The sequence below is a fragment of the Poecilia reticulata genome, chromosome 9 (assembly GCF_904066995.2).
Source record: "Poecilia reticulata chromosome 9, P_reticulata-male-v2, whole genome shotgun sequence".
Classification (NCBI taxonomy): Eukaryota; Metazoa; Chordata; class Actinopteri; order Cyprinodontiformes; family Poeciliidae; genus Poecilia; species Poecilia reticulata.
In genome coordinates, this window is record NC_088838.1 from 24,691,550 (window position 1) to 24,710,236 (window position 18,687).

The 18,687-nt window shown below is 38.3% G+C and overlaps 1 protein-coding gene across 2 annotated transcripts in view; it reads right to left on the minus strand.

Annotated features, from left to right (window-relative positions):
• Nucleotides 1–16,398, minus strand: part of msh3 (mutS homolog 3 (E. coli)) — a 40,222-nt gene extending 23,824 nt beyond the window's left edge. The window contains exons 1-16 of one of the 2 annotated variants that reach the window (XM_081610761.1): nt 16,114–16,398; nt 14,877–14,994; nt 14,477–14,781; nt 12,912–13,124; nt 12,607–12,723; nt 12,392–12,509; nt 12,163–12,302; nt 11,081–11,247; nt 7,891–8,000; nt 7,572–7,686; nt 7,062–7,146; nt 6,511–6,620; nt 3,395–3,527; nt 1,858–2,045; nt 743–911; nt 502–566 (exon numbers count right to left, since the gene is read on the minus strand). In XM_081610761.1, coding sequence (XP_081466887.1) covers nt 502–566; nt 743–911; nt 1,858–2,045; nt 3,395–3,527; nt 6,511–6,620; nt 7,062–7,146; nt 7,572–7,686; nt 7,891–8,000; nt 11,081–11,247; nt 12,163–12,302; nt 12,392–12,509; nt 12,607–12,723; nt 12,912–13,124; nt 14,477–14,781; nt 14,877–14,994; nt 16,114–16,251 — 2,291 coding nt within the window. In that variant the 5' untranslated portion in view covers nt 16,252–16,398. The remainder of the gene's footprint in view (nt 1–501; nt 567–742; nt 912–1,857; nt 2,046–3,394; nt 3,528–6,510; nt 6,621–7,061; nt 7,147–7,571; nt 7,687–7,890; nt 8,001–11,080; nt 11,248–12,162; nt 12,303–12,391; nt 12,510–12,606; nt 12,724–12,911; nt 13,125–14,476; nt 14,782–14,876; nt 14,995–16,113) is intronic. The other variant, XM_008418214.3, reaches the window with a different exon arrangement.
• Between the last annotated feature and the right edge of the window lie 2,289 nt (nt 16,399–18,687).

The following is an 18,687-nucleotide window of genomic DNA, read 5'->3' on the forward strand; positions in this document are numbered from 1 at the left end:
AAACAAAACTGTTGTAAAACCAATGTTCTTTTTTGCATTTATTTGGTATACTTTAGAATAACAATACAAATTTCCCTCAGGGCTCAATAAAGTCTTAAGTTGAAAGTCTTTTATTTGTCGTGTTTCAAAAAGATTACCATTCTTAATGAATCCTTAAATTTGATTTGTTTCAAGATCAAACAAGCTAAATTTTTCATCTTCTTTTCGTCTCAGTTCCTTATATAGCTCTGGATTATGTCCCAAATCAACATCAATACTTCTCTGCTGTTTTTAATATTCATTAAAACCTAAAATAAAATTGCAAAGTGTGTTTTAAAAGATTTGAATTTGATCCTGATATAGGCCAAAGTGGTTTAAGTACAACTTTTTCCAGGGTTTTGTCCAGAATAGAATTAATTTAAAATAATCTAGAGACTCAAGTATCTAGGTTGGGAATTTTAAAATGGAAAAACTAAAGGAAAACCTGTAAAAAGTGTTTGTTTCACTGGTAAGTGAGCTGACCTGCTGATTTTGACCCAGTCAGGTGGAACGATTGCTGACAACAAGTTCTTCACCTCAATCAGAAACTGAAAGCAGAAGAGAAGGACGGTGACAAATCAGAGCAGAGGACAAATAAAAATAATGCGTCAGCTTTGCTCAAATCAGACAAACACAAACAGCTGGGACTTCGACCCAAATAGCCAGCTGACCTCCTCCCACTTTCCTCCCCTCTCCCAGACTCGCACACAGCTACAGGCCGTACCTCCTGTCCAGAAACAGTGACGTAATCGAGCGCGGGGGCCTTCAGCACCAACCGGACCTCTTTGCGGTGGGCTTGAATTTCAGCGAGGACAGACTGGATTTGGCTCATCCTTTCCTGCAGCGTCGGGAAGCCAGACAGATCTGAAAAGAGCTCCGTCTTATTCCCCGACCTGCGGAAACAGCCAATTTAAAGGTGACAGCTGCTGGTAACACCTCACTCTGCCAATCTTTGAGTTCACAGTTTGACAATCTGAACCACAACAAGAAAAAGAAACATCCTTGTGTCAATATATAACACTCTGATGCCTTTATCTGCGGCACTCGATGCCAGCTGTCAGAAACAGTGCGGAGCATCAGCTTAAAGCAGCACCTTCAGAAAGTGTTCAAATGGTTGGGAACATGGCATTTGATACTTTTGGGAAGGAAAAATAAAAAGGGAATTACATGATTTCAGGAGTTTTATTGTGGATGTCATCATAAGCAGGGAGTCCGACCCAGCAGTCACATTCTGGGCTTTCCCTCATCGTCTAAACAGATATTCATTATAAACGTCTGATTTTGAAGACGCTACTAAATAAATCTCTGACATAATCTTTTCTCTCATCATTGTGGTATTTAGCAAAAAGAAATAACTTTGGAAATTGCAACTGACCTAAGAGAAATTTGGTCTGATTTAATCTCAGGCAGTTAAAAAGAATATGTTTTTTTTTTATTCATCGTATGTAAACTTCTGATTTCTATTATATAGAACACCTGAAGTCAACAAAAATGTCAAATGATCAAAATGTGTAAAAGATTTGAGGGTCTAAGTAACATTTATGTAAATTAAAAAAACAAATATATGCAGAGATTTGAAATCAGTTTTTTTTTTATTAGGATGGATTAAGAAAAACATAAAATTATACTACATGAATTAAAACAAAAAACCCCTCTTTTGTTTGGTTTATAAACACAAGCAATAGAAAAATATCTGTTCACGCCTTTATCCATCAAAACATGCCTTGATGGATAAATAGAGATAATCTTATTTTTCTTGAGTGATTTTGAAAAATATTTAAAAGTCGAACAGTTTCTCCTCCATAAAAACCCGTTTTCTTGTCCTTAGGTTCAACTTACTTTGCTGCTTTCTCATTGAGCACCTTGAGGAACCCATGGGCCGGAGCCAGCAGGTCAGGAGTGTCCAATAAGAGGCTCCGGAGCAACGAGGAGCGGATCTGCGCCTGGACAGCTGGGAGAAGAGCCTGCAGTTCCAGCCCAAGGCGAGAAAGACTGCTGCAGATGAGGAAAAACTCCTGCGTGGAAGACTGCAACACATGGAGGAAAACGGCAGCAAAACAACCAGCTTAGTGGTGACGTACGTTGTAATAAAGATTTCTTCTGTTTTTGCTTTTTTATCACACTAAAATGTTTCATATCATCAAACTAATCAAACATCACCAGTATCAGAAGAAGAAATCCAACTGCAACATTTCTGACCAATATTAATGTCAGACAGTGATAAAAAAAAGAGTTCTGTCTTTTAGTGCAAAACATTTGGTTTCCATTGAATTTGTCTTGTTGGAGGGACTTTCAGTTGTTTTGCCCAAACCTGACAGGTGCCATGATCTTGATGATGGTGGAAAAGAAAAGAGTGATGTGAAAAATGTGAATTAATCCCACTTATCGTCAGTTAAGTCTTTTGCATCATGCTGTTCCTTTAAAAGATTAAAAATATTGCACCTTCACATGTCAAAACTTTCATTCAAAAATGGAAAAATAAAGGCTTTAAACTGTGTTTAAAGGCAAACAGTTCCAGTAATCCACATGATGAGAAATATAAAACCAGTCAACCTTAAAAAACAGCAGCTCCCTGTTTTCTGCCATCAACATTATTGCCGTAGCAATTAAATTAAGTTAATATAAAGCACGAATCAATCTTTTCCCTGGGAATGGCTCTGATGAGAGAGAGCATATCCAATATTATTACTGTATGGCAACAAGTCAGAAGCCTCACATCAATGACGGTCACGCCGCCGGGGGTTTTGGTACTAAAGGCTTCGCTGCGGTTTCAATGCTGCCCCACGTCTGCAGCCCCCACGTTGCACTTTTATGAAAAACAAACAGAGAGCAGCAGAAGACCACAGGCATGCCCTCCCTGCCATTATGTCAATGGAGCCATTGAGACACAGGCCATTACACACAGACCCATTTATCTGCAGATGGGCAACATGACAATTAAGGCCCGGCTCCGTGTGCTCGCTGTGTGTCCACGTTTGAAGACATCAGATCGTTTTCTTTTAACCCCAAATGAAGGAGACAGAAAGATGAGCACGAAGCAATACACGTGTGCTGCCTCACAGACAAACACACACAAATGCGCATATGGAGACAGAAGAAAAGCATGTGGCACTTCTTAAGACGGGGTCTGGTGGGAGATGAGGTTCTGTTAGACAATCAGGAAAGCGACAGTGAGGTGACTGCTCTCTCCTGTTGATCAAGTCTGCCATAAAAAAAGACAGAACAATGGAGATGAGAGGAAGAAGAAGAGGAAAATTGTTTTTCATCTTTGAGAGGGTCAGACCATATTTTCAGGTACTTTATAACCATCTCTGGATGACAAAGCTTTGTAGCACACACAGTTAAATAAAATATGCATCTAAGTGTTTTTGATTACCTTTCCATGATATATGCTGCAGATGCCTCTCTCCAGATCAGGCAAATGTGACAGCAGAGCTCTGATGGGGTTCAGAGTTATCGAGTCTGACTCCATCATTTCCTGCACAGCATCCTGTCTTTCTGCTATACGCCTGCAGGCGAGAGGAAGGAGGAGACGGGAGGAAAGAAAAGAGGTGTGAATTACAAAGACGGGCTGAAAGTCATCGAAACGTTCGAGCTACGCAAGAAGCAAAAGATATGTGTTCTTAGAAAAGCTGAATCCTTTCTGATTGAAATGATTGCCGCTGATTGGATTCTTTATGAATAATTGCAACCCAGCTGATTGCAGCTACAGTGCTGCGTTTAAGTGCCAAACAACCTCCTGACTTCCTACAGTTTTTCATATTTTGTCACATGGAACACCTCAGAAAAAGGTCCTAGCAATTATACTGCAGATTCTGCCTACAGTTTCCTTTTCACACATGTGGCAGGAAATTCTCAGGTTGAGCTTTATTCACATAACTGGAAAAACTCTGAGGTGGAAGCTCTGCAAAGCAGGCAGAAAGCAGGAGAGAAACTGAGTGGATTCTTACAGTTAAACGTCTTGCAGAGTCACTAATATTAATTGAATTTTATCACATTTTGTCACACAAACTTTAATGTGTTCTATTGAGTTTATGAAATATACTAGTGGTGTCAATCAATTTAAAAATAAATAAATAATAATCCCCAATCTTGACTTTGTTAGCTTGAAATGTAAAAATGCAGATTTTCAAAAAACTGTTTTAAGGAAATGTTTTATTGTCTCAAACCAAACCTCTCAGTTTTCATATTCAGGAAGGTTAAAAAAAAGCCTTTTTTTTTCAATCGTAATTAAGAAAATCATGATATAAAACTATTACCTTAAACCAGAGCAGTAGTAGCAACAATGTTTAGATCAAAGCATATTTATCTGTTAGAATGGCCCAGTCAAAGTCTGGACCCTAAATCATATTGAGAATGAAACACATTAAGATTTGTGACAGAAACATCACAAAATGCGAACAAGAAAAACACAGGAAACCTGAGTTAGTAAAAGATGAAGTAAAATATCTGTCAGACGATATGAGATCTAGTTAGTAATAATAATTGTAAGTGGGCAATTAATTTTGGTTTTAAAAGTGGTAAAGTTGAACAGTCAGACTCTGCTGAGTGGGTAGTTGATTTAATTTTGTTCTCAGTTCTTAATAAAGGTTAAATTATTTAAAAAGCAAATTAGTCATCAAGCTCCATGTGGTTGTCTCGCTCCAGTAACTTCACTTTTTTTTTTTCTTAGAAGATGTGGTAAGAGAAACAAAAAAGTAAGATCTCAAAAATTTAAATGAATGTTAATATTTCTGGTTGTGTCACCTTTTGATGGGAGAATTTATTTGACTGCAACACCAACGCAATCCTAAAATTACACTCCTGTACAACCGTTCAAAGTGACAAATGGTGATAGTTTTAGATGGCTTTTACTTTATTATAATTAACATAAATGACACAATTTCACTAAAAAGAATATTATTTTCAGCTTTCCTGCCTTTCTCTTCACGTTCGATCCGCTTCTGAAAAGCTGTTCATCTTTAAAAGATCTGAGGTTCTACAGACAGAGAAGACGTTAAGAATTTCACTCCAGAATAAAACAAAAAATCATTGTAAAAATACATCAAAGAATTGACTTAGATAGAATTTCAAATAACTCCATTAGAGCAATTCACTGAAGAGCACAGAGAGTTCATCTGAGTGTGGGCATTAAAAAGCCCCAAACAAGCAGACTGGAGCAGATTTAGAGAAGTTGTGACCTGAACATCGTACTCAGAACGAAAAGTCATGGTGCATTGTCTCGGTTTGGGCCAGAACATCCGTGCCTTTTGCTGATGTGCAGCGTGTCGAGGAATTAATCCGCCTGCGTGTAATCAGGATTAGATTCATGTCTAAATTCTGCAGAGATGTTATCCATTTAATCTGAAAAGCGGTGCCCAATCCACAACCATAATCCCTGTGCAGAAAGAAAAGAGGTCTGCCCTCAGAGACAGAAATTACTAACAATTTGACTGTATGGAAAACAGAATTAGACTGAAAAACCCTGTTTTGTTTTTTTTAAGCAGCTGACTCTAAACAAACTTTACATGCCTTCTTTCTTCTGCTGTAACAGATTAACATTATGGACTTTGTATTGTATGTATTGTTAACCCGAGTTATTTATTGTGGATGTTGCACAGTTTCATTCACAAACAAGACTAAAGCAACAAAAAATATAGGAGTTCTTCTTGGAGCTCATTTATGGAGGTCATAATGATGAAAAGAGGACAATAACATTTTTCATTCTCAAAGTTTGTTTTCCTGACATTTTACTTAATGATCCATATCAGAAAACAAAGTGGAAACCAAGGACCTGGAAAGTAGCAGAGTTTCTTGTTTTCTCCCAGTCGGTTCTCTCACGTCAACTGGTGGTGACATTATTTAACACCATTAGTCTGTCACTGGTTTGGTTTTTCCATTAGAAGGTATTTATGGCTCCCTCTGTGTTTAGCTAGAATATTTTCTGCCACCATCTCTGTTCACCAGACCTGTGTTAGATTTACACTTACCCATGATGGTGTGTGTTCTTGCAAAAAGCAAGCAAGGGGAGACTCAAACTGATAAGTCCCTCAAGAAAATAAAATATTGAATATACACGACTAAGCAGTCCTGCAAAGACAACATTTGAAACCTGTGATTAAAGTATTTAAGGCCAACTTACAATTATTTAAATGAATTGAAGACATTCTATGGCCATATTTTTAGATACATGAATTTAAGACTTTTTAAAGATGAGCTTGCAGACAGACTGGTACCTATCAATCTCCCGCTCTGTTGTTTTGGAGTAAATAAGTACATTTTATTTATATAACTCCTTTCACAGATAAAAAATAAATAAATCACAAATTGCTCCACAAACTCAGAGCCTAAAAACCTAAACATAGTTCAAAACAAATAAAGAAGTAAAATGATGCAGATAATTCAATAATCATATCCTTATTATGGCATTTAGCAATAATTGTTGCATATTTTACTGATATTGTGCAGGCTGACTGAGAATGAAGCTGGGGGTCAAAGGTGACGCGTACTCACTGCGGCTCTGTGAGCGGCTGGCTGACCCACTTCCTCAGCAGTCTCCGTCCAAACGGAGTGCGAACGTGGTCCAACACCCACAACAGACTTCCCCTCACGCTCCCATCTGTCTATGAATCAAAGAAAAAAACAACAACGGAAAAACTCAATTCACCTTTGCACCATCAAGCAGCAAAGCACTTTAGGATAAGAACATAAAAATTGTTGAAATGGAAATCACAGGGAGTAAATCATTACGGCTGACATGCAGAGCACAACGCTCCAGACGCGTTAGGCAACATATGATTTCACAAATATATGAAGGCTGAGATGCTCAAGTGTCACTGATGACACAGAGCCAAAGTAAACAGCGTTTGGCAGCACAGCGTGGAAATCTTCCCGAGCCGCACAAAGTGCATTATGTCCTGCAGCACAGGCTTCGGTTCGAGGCAAATACAAAGAGAGACCTTAAAATATTTCATAGCATAGTATGAATCATTTATTAACTCCACATATACGATCTTATTCTCCTTAAAAATTGGCCATGACAGCTAAATGACAGGAGCATGTACCTGATTACTGAGGATTTCCAGGTTCCTGAGAGTGGCAGCACTCAGCTTCATCCCCCCTGATTCACTGGACAGATGCCGAAACGAGCTGCACAAAATGAAAAATCTTATTTATACACCGCTACCTCCCCTTGTTGGAACAATTTTAATGTTTAGTTTTGTATATCAGATGGCAGAAACTGTCACAAGCCCAACAAGAAACGACTGGCATATATAAGAAGGCGTTTATTCTCTGATTTCAAAGGTTGCAGGTAAATCTCAAATTGTATGTTTGTAATAATAAATAAAAGTGTCAGGCTGTCAGTTACATATTCCTGGTTATTTTAAACATTGCAAAGTTTCATTACAGTAATGTTCAACAAAGAAAGAAAAAAGCTAAATTTTCTTGTAAATGCTGTACCCAAAGAAAATGTTAAATTATTATCTCTATATGGAAGAATTACAGCAATTATCTCAATAATCTCTCCCAGGATTCCCAACATTAATCTTGCAGGATGCGTCTGTGTCGTGCACCTTTCGTTTCCAAGAACCCTCTCCAGATTGAATTCTTGGAGGTACTGGATGAGCGGCCCCAGGCAGCAGATGACCGGGCTGTCGAAGGAGGCCACACTCGACAGAGAGCGCGAGTCTGGAGGAAAACAAAACGCGCAGTCATGTTCGGATTTTTAACACTAAAGCACAGCCGTGAGTCACAGCTCAGTCCTTGTTAGACACATCCAGTGTTACCGTTGAGTGGCTGTCGTGGTATTAATAGCAGGAACCAAACAGAGAAAAAAATGCGTTCAGAGTAAAAGCTCTAAGCGGAACAAAATGACACAACATAAAAATCCACCTTTCTCCGGGGTGTGACAGTAGAACTTGACGACTGTGTTCATTGCAGAGGTGAACTCAAATTCAGCGCTGTCCCTCCTCTCAACTCTGATTCGGTCATCAGTCTGAGCACTGGAGGGGAACAACAACAGCAATAACCTTAATTTATTATAACGACCACGTGTTAGTATCGATCCAGTGATAAACAACAGTGTTTGAACTTGGATACTTCACATCGAATCACAGTTTTCTATTTGAGAAAAATACAGATGCAGCTGCATATTGTGTTCAGACTCTATGGAGACGCAAAAGCCTCAGTCACAGCCATAAAACCACATTCTCCTCTGCGTCTCCCTGGTGCACCATCGTATCTCCCTGTTGCTCCATCCACTCTCTCGGCGTTGCACCTCTCAAGGACTCTGTTGCTTTGTCTGCCGTGTTGTTGCCATGGCTCTCTTCGCAGCGCTGAAGCACTTTCGGTCTTCCGTTTTCCAGCACCCATGCGCAAACACACAATCATCATATTTCTGTTCAGCAAATGGTCCGTCCAGGAGCTCAGATTGTATAAAAGCAATCAATAGATCCCACATTGTGCTTGAAATTAGACTGGAGCAATTAATCACTGAGCCAGTCAGTTGCACCACATTACGAGATTTACAAGAACTGCAACTGAAGCACTTATTGATCCAGGGTTGGTGTTATAGGAGCATTTCTGCAAAACCCTGATGGGGCCTGAGCGTGGTGAGGATTGCATTAAGCTGAGCCCGACTTAAAATACTGAGACAGCCAAGACTGATACTGGTTCAGGTTTATACAAAAAGAAATGAAAGAACAAAAACAGAATCAGTTTTGGTACGGTTGATACTTTGAGCTAAAACCATAAAATACAAAAGTATTAGAAGCATTTAGGCAAAATAGGGATTTGACATAAATTCAACAGACTATCAGTTCATACATCTAATAGTATGTCTTTAATATTTTAACTGTCCATAAAACCTAAGTGCCATCATTCCTGCAGGGTGAAAACTAAATCCCCCCACCCAAAAAAACCATATACTCTGAGCACTCGAGTTTGTTTTCAGGTGAATTTGTGTGAGCTGGAGTGAATCTATTCCGGGATGTTTGCATTTAATCTTAACATTTAATATTCCCCACCTTAAACCTCCAGGTAAAATGCAAACTCCCTCTCCGTCTGCATGAGTAAAGTCACCAACACCACACCCAGTCGTCACAATCAACCTCTGAGGGACTCATTACCAGCCACTCCATGGACACGAGTCCGTTGCCAGGGGTCCCGTCTCGTCTGCCCACCCCAGAGACAGAAGCACCGACACGCTGACGTCAGCAGCCACAAAAATCCCTCGATTCAGACGCTCTCCTGGGCTGCTCCTTTAAAGGAGCCTCATTACCGGCACTCATTGAAACATTTATCTCTGAATTACTGATGCACAATGTATCATTTCTCTCAGGTTCAGTCATTAAAACAGTGAGAAAATAATCAGCAAGAAAATGTTGTCGTTAAGCTCCGTTTGCTACAGACATGTAATAGACTTATCTGAGACACAAGAGGCCAAAGAGGAGTTTGGTTCTGATTTGTAGCTCCCCGAGGAGCTGTGATTATCAATGAAACTGATTGAAAATTGAAAAAACTAAGAAAATAGCTGCAAGGATTGTACACGAGAGGATAATAAATTTGCTCCATCTCGCTTTTTAAGGGAAGAGACGCAGAATGAGGCAGACATTTCTCCTGTTTATCCAACTATCAGCTTGTAATCAAACGCTCCTCACTCCCTCCCTTTCTCTTGTCTCATTTCCTCAGGATTTCGCGGTCATGGCCGGGCTACAGAGGACGTCAATGGCGCCGATGTGAACATGAAGGACGGCGCAACAAAGCAGCTCAACGTCAGCGGTGCTGGCCGTGTCGTCAGTCAGACGAACATAAATCTCAGTTCTTTGTCTTTTTGATCACACAGTTGAAACTAGATCTTCCTGATGTTAAAAAGAGGTTGTGTTTTCTCTCTCTTGCAAAACCAAAGACATAAATTGATTGTAAAATTGGAGAGTGGAGATTTGTGTTGATCAAGTCAGAAAATGACTGGAACAAGAAACCTCCTGTATCAAGCAAGTTGAAACATTTCTTTCTTTCTCCGATTAATGACTGCATCATACTGAAGCACAGTGAGAAACACAACAGTCCTCTATGAGGAGTGAGGAGTTAGAGTGAGAAATACTAAAAATCTGCTATTTTAGTAACAATAGAATGCTTAAAAATGCAGGAATGTAGACAAAAAACATTTTATTACTTTTATTATTTACACTGAGAGTAATGGGCTGGACAAGAACCCAAAGTTATCTTGCCCCCAATTACTGTTAAAAAGAATGAAAAATAAGTGAAAAATATAATGATAATAATCACAAAAACTTAAAAACTTTTTATTTACAAGTTAATAATGTTTACTAATGCAATAATCAATGCTGTTTGTGTAACTATGGGGAAAAATACATATTTTTTAAGTCAGTATCAGAATATATATAAAAAAAGATTGTTTGCTTATTTCTTTCTGACCAAAAGCAGATATAAAAAAAAACAGCCAATTGTCAATCATACGGAAATAAAGCTTTTTTTGTCCAATTTGCATACATTAAAGTTATAGAAGCAACTAATATGAATTATCTCAATAAACTCCTTTGATCACTTTTATAATCATGCAGTAAGTGTGACCAGCATTTGGGAAATTAATCATAACAGTATTTTTTTTCTAATAACTTTGTTTAAACAGTGTTTTTGAAACTCACAAAGTGAGACATGATTGTCTTTCCAAATCAAACTTTTATTTACTTTGAGCCAAAAACATTCACAAACTAAACTGTGAAGTTTCCAGTTTGAGCAAAATCCATCCTCAACCTTAAATAGTAAATGAATCTTATGGACCCGCTGAGCCTCGTGGTGAGAACCTGCGTGCTGAAGACCCCATCTCATAACCGCTCAGTGCGCCCGCATCGATTTCCTCTCTGCCACACTAAGCCCAAAGTGCTCCGCTCAGCAGGGCTGCCTGCCTGCCTGGGGAAATCTAAACACAACCCCTCAGAATCAAATGAACCAAACTCGCAGACACACTCAGTTCTATCGAAACAGAGATAAGCTCGGCAGAGAAGTTTGCCGTGAGGAAAATGAAGATACGTCGCCCCCTTGTGGCGTGACAGCAGATTACCTGGCATTAGCGATACTGAGCAGCAGTTTGGAGGTTTGATCTGAAAGGTCCGAAGGCACCAGAACCTCCACTGGGTTTATCCTCAGGATACGGCTCTCCAGCTCGGAGCGGGACGGACCGTCAGGGAAACAGTCCAGGAACACGTCTCCAGTGCTGGGCTGGACGGCCTGATGCACAAGATACAAGCACAGGGACAGAAAAAGGAGAAAACAAAAGATTAGAGGGTAAAGAGATAGTTTGATCACTCAGTTCATATCAGATGGCTGACTTTACAAATAAAGTCAGCCATATTTTTAAATTTTTTAAATGTGCATAAAAATGACTCTCCTTCCAGTTCAAGTTGAAATTGGAATTTTAAGATATTGTCTTTAATATCTATTTTTTTGACAAGAGGGTAAATGAATGTATTCCTTAATCCAGACAAACAAATGTAAAATATTTCTTTAAGAGATTTTTTTTTCTTACAAATTTCTCACGTCAGAGAATATTTTAGTTCTCATTTCAGAAATGTATGCCTTTAATCAAGGAAAATATATTTTTTCTTGCTAATTTATTATATTTTGACATCAGAGAATATTAAAGACGTTTTTGTCTGAAATGTACCCATTTTTAATTTTAATCTATGATGGCCCTAATACTCTGTTAAGGATTGAATATAACAAACAAAAAATCATAAACCTGTCCATGCATCACGGTTAATTTTGATCAAATACCAATAACATCTGCCAAGAAAGACTCCAATATAAAATGTCAGCATTGACCAACACTTTCACATAAGTTTCAATAGATGAATTTGTTATGAAAATATCTCACTTAAACAGAGGAGGAGAAGTAATCGGCTATCAAACTTCTTTAGTTGGAAAATATTATCTTACAACATGAGGCAGCCAGACTCTCTCAACCCTGCTGACAAATAACCACAGATTTTCTCATAGTTTATCTGGCTAAAAAAACTATTTCCCTTCAGGAATTACTTAAAATCTTCTAGATTCCAGATAAATTCAGATTCGATGTGCTTCATATTGCTGAAATGCACACCATGTTGCTTGGTTTCAGCTGCAGTTTATGTTTATCAGACTCACCACCACCCCCACGGAGAGCTGCTTCTTCACTTTGTCCCAGTTCTCACTGATGCACAGCAGGAAGCTGTCAGAAGGGTCCGACACCACGTCAGCACAGCCCCCCTCCTCCACATCTGCCACTCTGCAGACTGGGTTTACGTCTGGAAATAATACCTCGTGAAGGACATCAAGGGATTAAAAAGAAGCTATTTTAGGGGCATGTAAGGACAGAAAATGCCTGGAAGGATACCCTCTCCCACCAGAGTGGACTTGGTGTACAAGGCGCTGAGCTGACGGCTGAACAGAGCGTTTCTGTTGGTCCCTGACGCCTTCAGCGCAGACGTTTCTGTCTGTTTCACAACGCCGACCTAAAAATGACAGACAGAAGTGACGAGACGATATCTGTCTCTGCTAACAGAGTGGAAGGGAGAAGAAGAGAAGCAGAATCTAACAATCATCTGGTACCTTGTGTCCATGAGACACCAGGCGCCTGACGTGAACAAACAAGCGGTGAGTCGGGATGCTGCACGTCATGAAGTTGTGATCCAGGTGACAAGTTATATTCAGCTCTTTTGCAGCAATCTGTTCAAACGCAAAAGTTTCTAAATGATTATTTGGTCTAAATCTGGAGTAAAGATGTTTTCTCTCCTCCCCCGGGTTCTAGGAAATGAAGAGTGTGTAGTTTCAATAAGAATACTTTCTTTTGCAAAGTAGCAGAGACACTGGAGCAACAATTACATGCGATTATTTAAGCATGCTCGGGTTTTTACCTCTGCATCTTCTCCAAAGAACCTGTATTTGTAGCCACACTCCACTGCCAACAGCACGTCCCTATGCTGCTGTTTCAGCTCCATGACCTGCTGCTCCAGGGGGGTGTATGTGCTTCTGGAGCGTCTGCAGGGGGCGCTGGAGTCTGATGGAGACTCTGCAGCCTTGCCTCCCTCCATTCCTCCTGACTTTGTGATCTTAGACAAGCAAAATCCCTGCAGGGGAAGAAAATATGTGGTTATTTTTAGTTTGTTAGTGGTGCTCAAGTTTGAAGTTAAGCTCTTTGAACAGCGGTGCATTAAAAAAAATTATATTATATTGCTCAGTAAAATTGTATTGAGTGGCAATTTAAGGAAATGATTCACTGACTCCTTCAAACTGCTGCTCCTGGTTCCCACCACTGAGGAATATCCCAATAAAATAACATAAAAACACAAAGATGCAAGCTTGATTTAATAAAGCCAATCATGCAATTATGACACAGACTTCAGATATCCTTTTTTGGAGCAAATCTGCTCTGTCACGTGTTGGGAACCAGCGTCTTGATATGGTATGCCTGAAATGCCAAGACTGGACACATGACAAGAAAAATAAACAGCAAGTAAAGGGAATAAGGACAAAGTAAACCAAAAAAAGGAAGTGAAATAAGAAACATTTGCACCTTCTGAGCAAACTGGTTAATCTGTGTTTAGACTGTATATATTTGCACAGTTTATCAACAGATGTGGTAAATTATTCTAAGAATTACCTCCTCAGATCAAAAAAGCACAGAGAAAACAAAGTTGATCAAAGTGACAAAAAGTATTTTATCATCATGACTATAGTAGTGTGCCCAATCTTAGTATAACAAAGCACTGTTTGTTATGTAATATTTATAGCCAGGTTTAATCCAAACCTAAAGAATACAGTCCCTGCTTATGAGTAACATATTCAGCTTGTTGAATGGACGCATCAGGCGTCGGCACAGAGAGTTGCAGTAATGTCATTGAAGGAAATGTTGATACTTTTTACCATTTATTCACTGCTATATCTGCTGTGTTTTTCTGTCTGCAGGTGTTTTCCTGTTAAAGAAGTTTCCAGACAATGCGCAGACGATTTCGCAGCCGTTTACAAAGATAGCTGAACTTTGACATCCTGTGCAAAACGCTTCTCTTTGCAGCTGCCACATATGGAATGCATTTCCTGCACTTGCCTGTGCTGCTGAATCACCATGACAGCACACCTATGCTTTGAGGAGAATAAATACTGAAGGTTTGCAAGTTCTCGTTGGAGTTAGCCTAAACAGTTAAGTCTGACACGCTTCTCTCCTTTTGCAAAAGACAAGTCTTTGTGTCCTTGTGATCTTTTCAGAGTTTATGTGAAGAATAAACTTAACAATCATTATTCGCTTGATGACGCAAGCCTGGCTTTACTTGACCCCATCTGAAAGAGGTAGAGGTCAGAGGCCCTAGTCAGAACATTTATAGAGAGCAGATAAATATTATCTTCAGGGCTTAAACTACCTACCTTTGAGGTTTAAATATGTACTCATGTCTTTTTCACATAGAGAAGAATTTGTTTAACATACCTGATTAGTGACAGCCAGCTCTGGATCCTCTTCTTCTTCATGATTCTGCGTTTCATAATCTCGCTCCTTCTCTGTCCTAGGCAGTGTGTTGCTGATTTGCTGATGAGAATCCCCAAAACTAGGCGAAACAGAACTCCTCGAATTAGAGCTTTTGCTACTGCGGTCATCCATCTTTGTTTCATCCTTGATGGCCCGTAGAAACGGATCAGCCATCAAGCAGGAGAAACCTTTCAGCTTCTCCAAAGTGGAGGAGCACAGACCTCCTCCTCCTCTTCCTCCTCTTCGGCTCAATGTTGGCTTTGCCTCTAGGGAGAAGAAACAAACCAAGAACATTTAGTTTTCAAACAGTAAAGAAAATACTTTTAGAAGAAATGAAATTAGATGATAAGCTTGTGTTCACCTTTAACACTCAGAGAAGGTCCAGGCTCACACTGCACGTCTCCCATCTGTTGGTCCTTCACAGCCAGTTTGGTTCGTTTTGATGGCAACCCATCTTCATCACCAGAGGAAAGTTTCAACTAAAGTACAGAAGCCAAATAATCACAGGTGCAATAAATTAGTGTGTACCTAAAAAGTTAATTAACTTCAATTTTTAATTCAAGAAACTCAAAAATTTTGATTTGTAGAAACAGTAAAATATTTAAAGTGATTATTTTTTTCATTTTAATTTTGATAATTGTGGTTTACAGCTAATGAAAGCCCTAAATGTGGTTTATCAGAAAAGTATAACTTAACCTAAAACCAATAAGAAACAAAAGAAATCTAAGGAAATATATGTTCTTGTACTGTAAAGTATGAGCCTTCAGTACTTGGCTGGGACCCTTTTTGCATAAATTAGTGAATCAGTGCATGGAGGCAAGCAGCCTGTTGCTTTGCTGAGGTTTTGATTAAGTAATGTATCCATTCTTTAATTCATCCAGGTTGCCTTCAGCTCATCTGAACTTTTGGGTCTGTTGTCTATGACATTCTGCTTGGGGTACAGGTCAGTACAGTTTGCTTATCAATAAAAGGAGAGTAACAGCAGCAGGTAGTATTCCCTTAGCAATGTGGACAGATGCCAAGTTTTGTTGGAAAATTAAATCAGCAACTCCATAAAGCTCGTCAGCAGGACGAAACATGAATTATTTTTAAAAGTTCCTGCAAATGGCTGCTCTGAAGATGACATGGCATCCTAAATTTTACACTGAAAACTTCAACCAGTTCCTGAAGCAACTCTTCCTCCAGACTCTATTACCTTGATGTCTGAATAAAATACAATATTCAGACATCAAGGTTTCTGTGGACTGTGATTCAAAGTCATCAAATAAAGGGTTCAATTATACATATTACACTTGCGTGTTTTTCTACCACACTTCTTCCTTCCTCTCAACCCCCAATTAATATAACTGGACACAGCAATATTTCAATACATGATTCCTTTAGCTGCGACTTTTTTCAGCCCATAGTAGTGGAGGACTCCAATGACTGAGTGCTGATAGAGCAGAGGTCACAAAATTCCCATGAAATAAGAGCTGTGGTTTAGAAACCTTTCTTCTTGTGACATTATACTTTCCGAGAAACTATATTCTGGAAGAGTTGCATAAAGCAAACCACAGATGACATGTCGGATATCCAATGAGTTAAATGGCAGACCTCACCTTTCCTCTTGAGAGCCGATGCTCTGCAGGATTTGGTTTAATCCCACACTGAGGTCTACTGCTGCTGCTGCTCAGTCCTCCAAAGTACCTGCTAATGGAGGTCTGAGTAGTGCAGGGCTTTTTCACAGACTTTGGCATGTTTACATTTCTTTTTGTAACCGAAATGTTTTAAAAGCCTGGATAAAACCAGGTCATAACGAAGTAGTTGAAGCTCCACCGGCTTTTCAAAACATAGCGGCGCAGGAGCTGACGTCACCCAGGCGCGTAAAATGACGCCGCAACGTATTGATGTGCATTACCGCCATCTACTGGAGGGGAGTGTGTATACTACGTATATACTCTATCCTTTCTATCAATTTCGACTTCTTGAGGTATTTCAGTAAAGAACAAAAATATTCAGAATTGAAAAGATGAAAATGAACTACTGGTAGTCAGGAGGATAAAATACACTATCAACTACTGGCCATCTGCTGCAAATGCAAGAAATTATTTTTGTTAAATCCAATATGGCCGACAGACAACCAACGCGGTCGCTTCTTCTACTGTAGACGACTCTTGCAGGTAAAAAAAATATTGTGACATCAGATAACCCCTAAAGAACAATACTACTGATGTATTTTTCAAATAAAACTTTGTAATTGAAGAAACTTACAATTGATCACCTAAAAAAAAATTTTAAAAACTTTTTACCAAATTTTTTTCCTACTTTTTTTATGCCTTAAGAAAATCAAAAAATATTTTGGAAAAAAGTCCTGACACAAAGGATTATAATTCATGCATGAAAGGGTTAATTTCTTTTTTTCTTTTTCCCACAAATCTCTTGACATGTATGATGGCTATGCTGCCATAATCAAATACAGACTGTATTAAACCTGTGTTTATTGCTTTCAGTGCTTTTCTCTCAGCATCCCACTCACTCCCCACCAAACACCTCATTTAAAACTCTCTTACACTTTTCCACTACTTTTTAAATATGAATTTTCCAAGTAAGGTGTTCATCCAGCCATAAACCCAAAAACTTAAATGGCTTTACCCTTTCTAAATCATGATTATATATTTGCAATTTTGGATTTTCAGAGACTTCCTTTGTAAAGAAAATTATAAATAAAATCTTAGTTTTGTCTATAACATTTTTAAATCTCCATTTAAAGGACCAATCTTCCATTTTATTAATTGCTTCTTGTATATTTTTAACAATAAAATGTAAGTTTTTACCCCTCTTCCAGATTGCTCCATCATCAGCAAATATAGAAAACCCCATTCCACTCTCCAAATTGTCAAACCTATCATAAATATGTTTGGCGTACGCCTGCAGGGAAGTACGTCAAACCACTTCCCTACGGAAGTAAAGCGAAAAGATTTTCTTTCTGAAAAATGTTGTCCTATTCTTACTTGTACTGGTCTATCTTGTAAAAAACATGCTATCCAATAAAACATTGATCCACTAATTCCCACCTTTTTAAATGTTATTAAAAACCTTCCTTCCATATCCTAAGCTTTCTCCATATGAAAAAAGACAGCCACCACACTTTCCTTACTAACTTGCCTTTTTCTGATTTCATCTTCTAAACGTAGAATAGGATCCATACTGCTTCTACCTTTTCTAAGTCCACTTTGAAATTTTTATAAATATCCCCTCTTTTTAACAAAGTAGTTATATGTGAATTTAATACAATAGGTCTATAACTTGCTGGTTTGACCACTCTTTACCTGATTTTAGATTTGGAACTATGGTTGCTTCTTTCCATACTATAGGTTAAAAAAAACCCAAACTTACTTCCCAGGTCTTTTTATACAATTCCAGGAAAACTTTTTTAGTTGAATTTCTAAGCTCAATAACCATAATACAAGAAATATTATCTTTTTTTTTCTATGAACATTATTTGATAAAGAAAAGGGACCATTTAATAAGTCGTTAGTTCTTACAATTTGTTACAACAAATTAACATTTTCATTGATTGTACAAACTCTTCTCTATTTTTTCTCTGTACTTATATTATCACAACTGTGAACTTTAACAACATTTTTTTTAAAGTAATAAGTAATCTCATCTGAACATATTACACTTTTATTTTGATATATAAAAATGGCTTTTGGTATTAAAGTTTTTCTCCACATAATCTTCGACTCTAAAAACTAGAAAGAAAGTCAGTTTGACTCATCAGTGTAATTCTAATCTGGCAGAACTTTAACATTAACCTGCACAGCAGACAAGGTCAAATATAGCAATAATTAACCTGTTAACTTTGACAATTTTATATGTTTTTACCATATCAGAGAGTAAGGTGTGTTACTATCTTATCAGAACAGTAAACAATTTTAAGTAATTTATCACAACTTTCCAAGTTTCAGTACTTTAAATTTTTAAAGTTTAAAGTCTTGGAAAACTTAAAGTAAGAAACTTTAAACTTTTGAAGGAGGAAATCTTCGACTCTAAAAACTAGAAAGAAAGTCAGTTTGACTCATCAGTGTAATTCTAATCTGGCAGAACTTTAACATTAACCTGCACAGCAGACAAGGTCAAATATAGCAATAATTAACCTGTTAACTTTGACAATTTTATATGTTTTTACC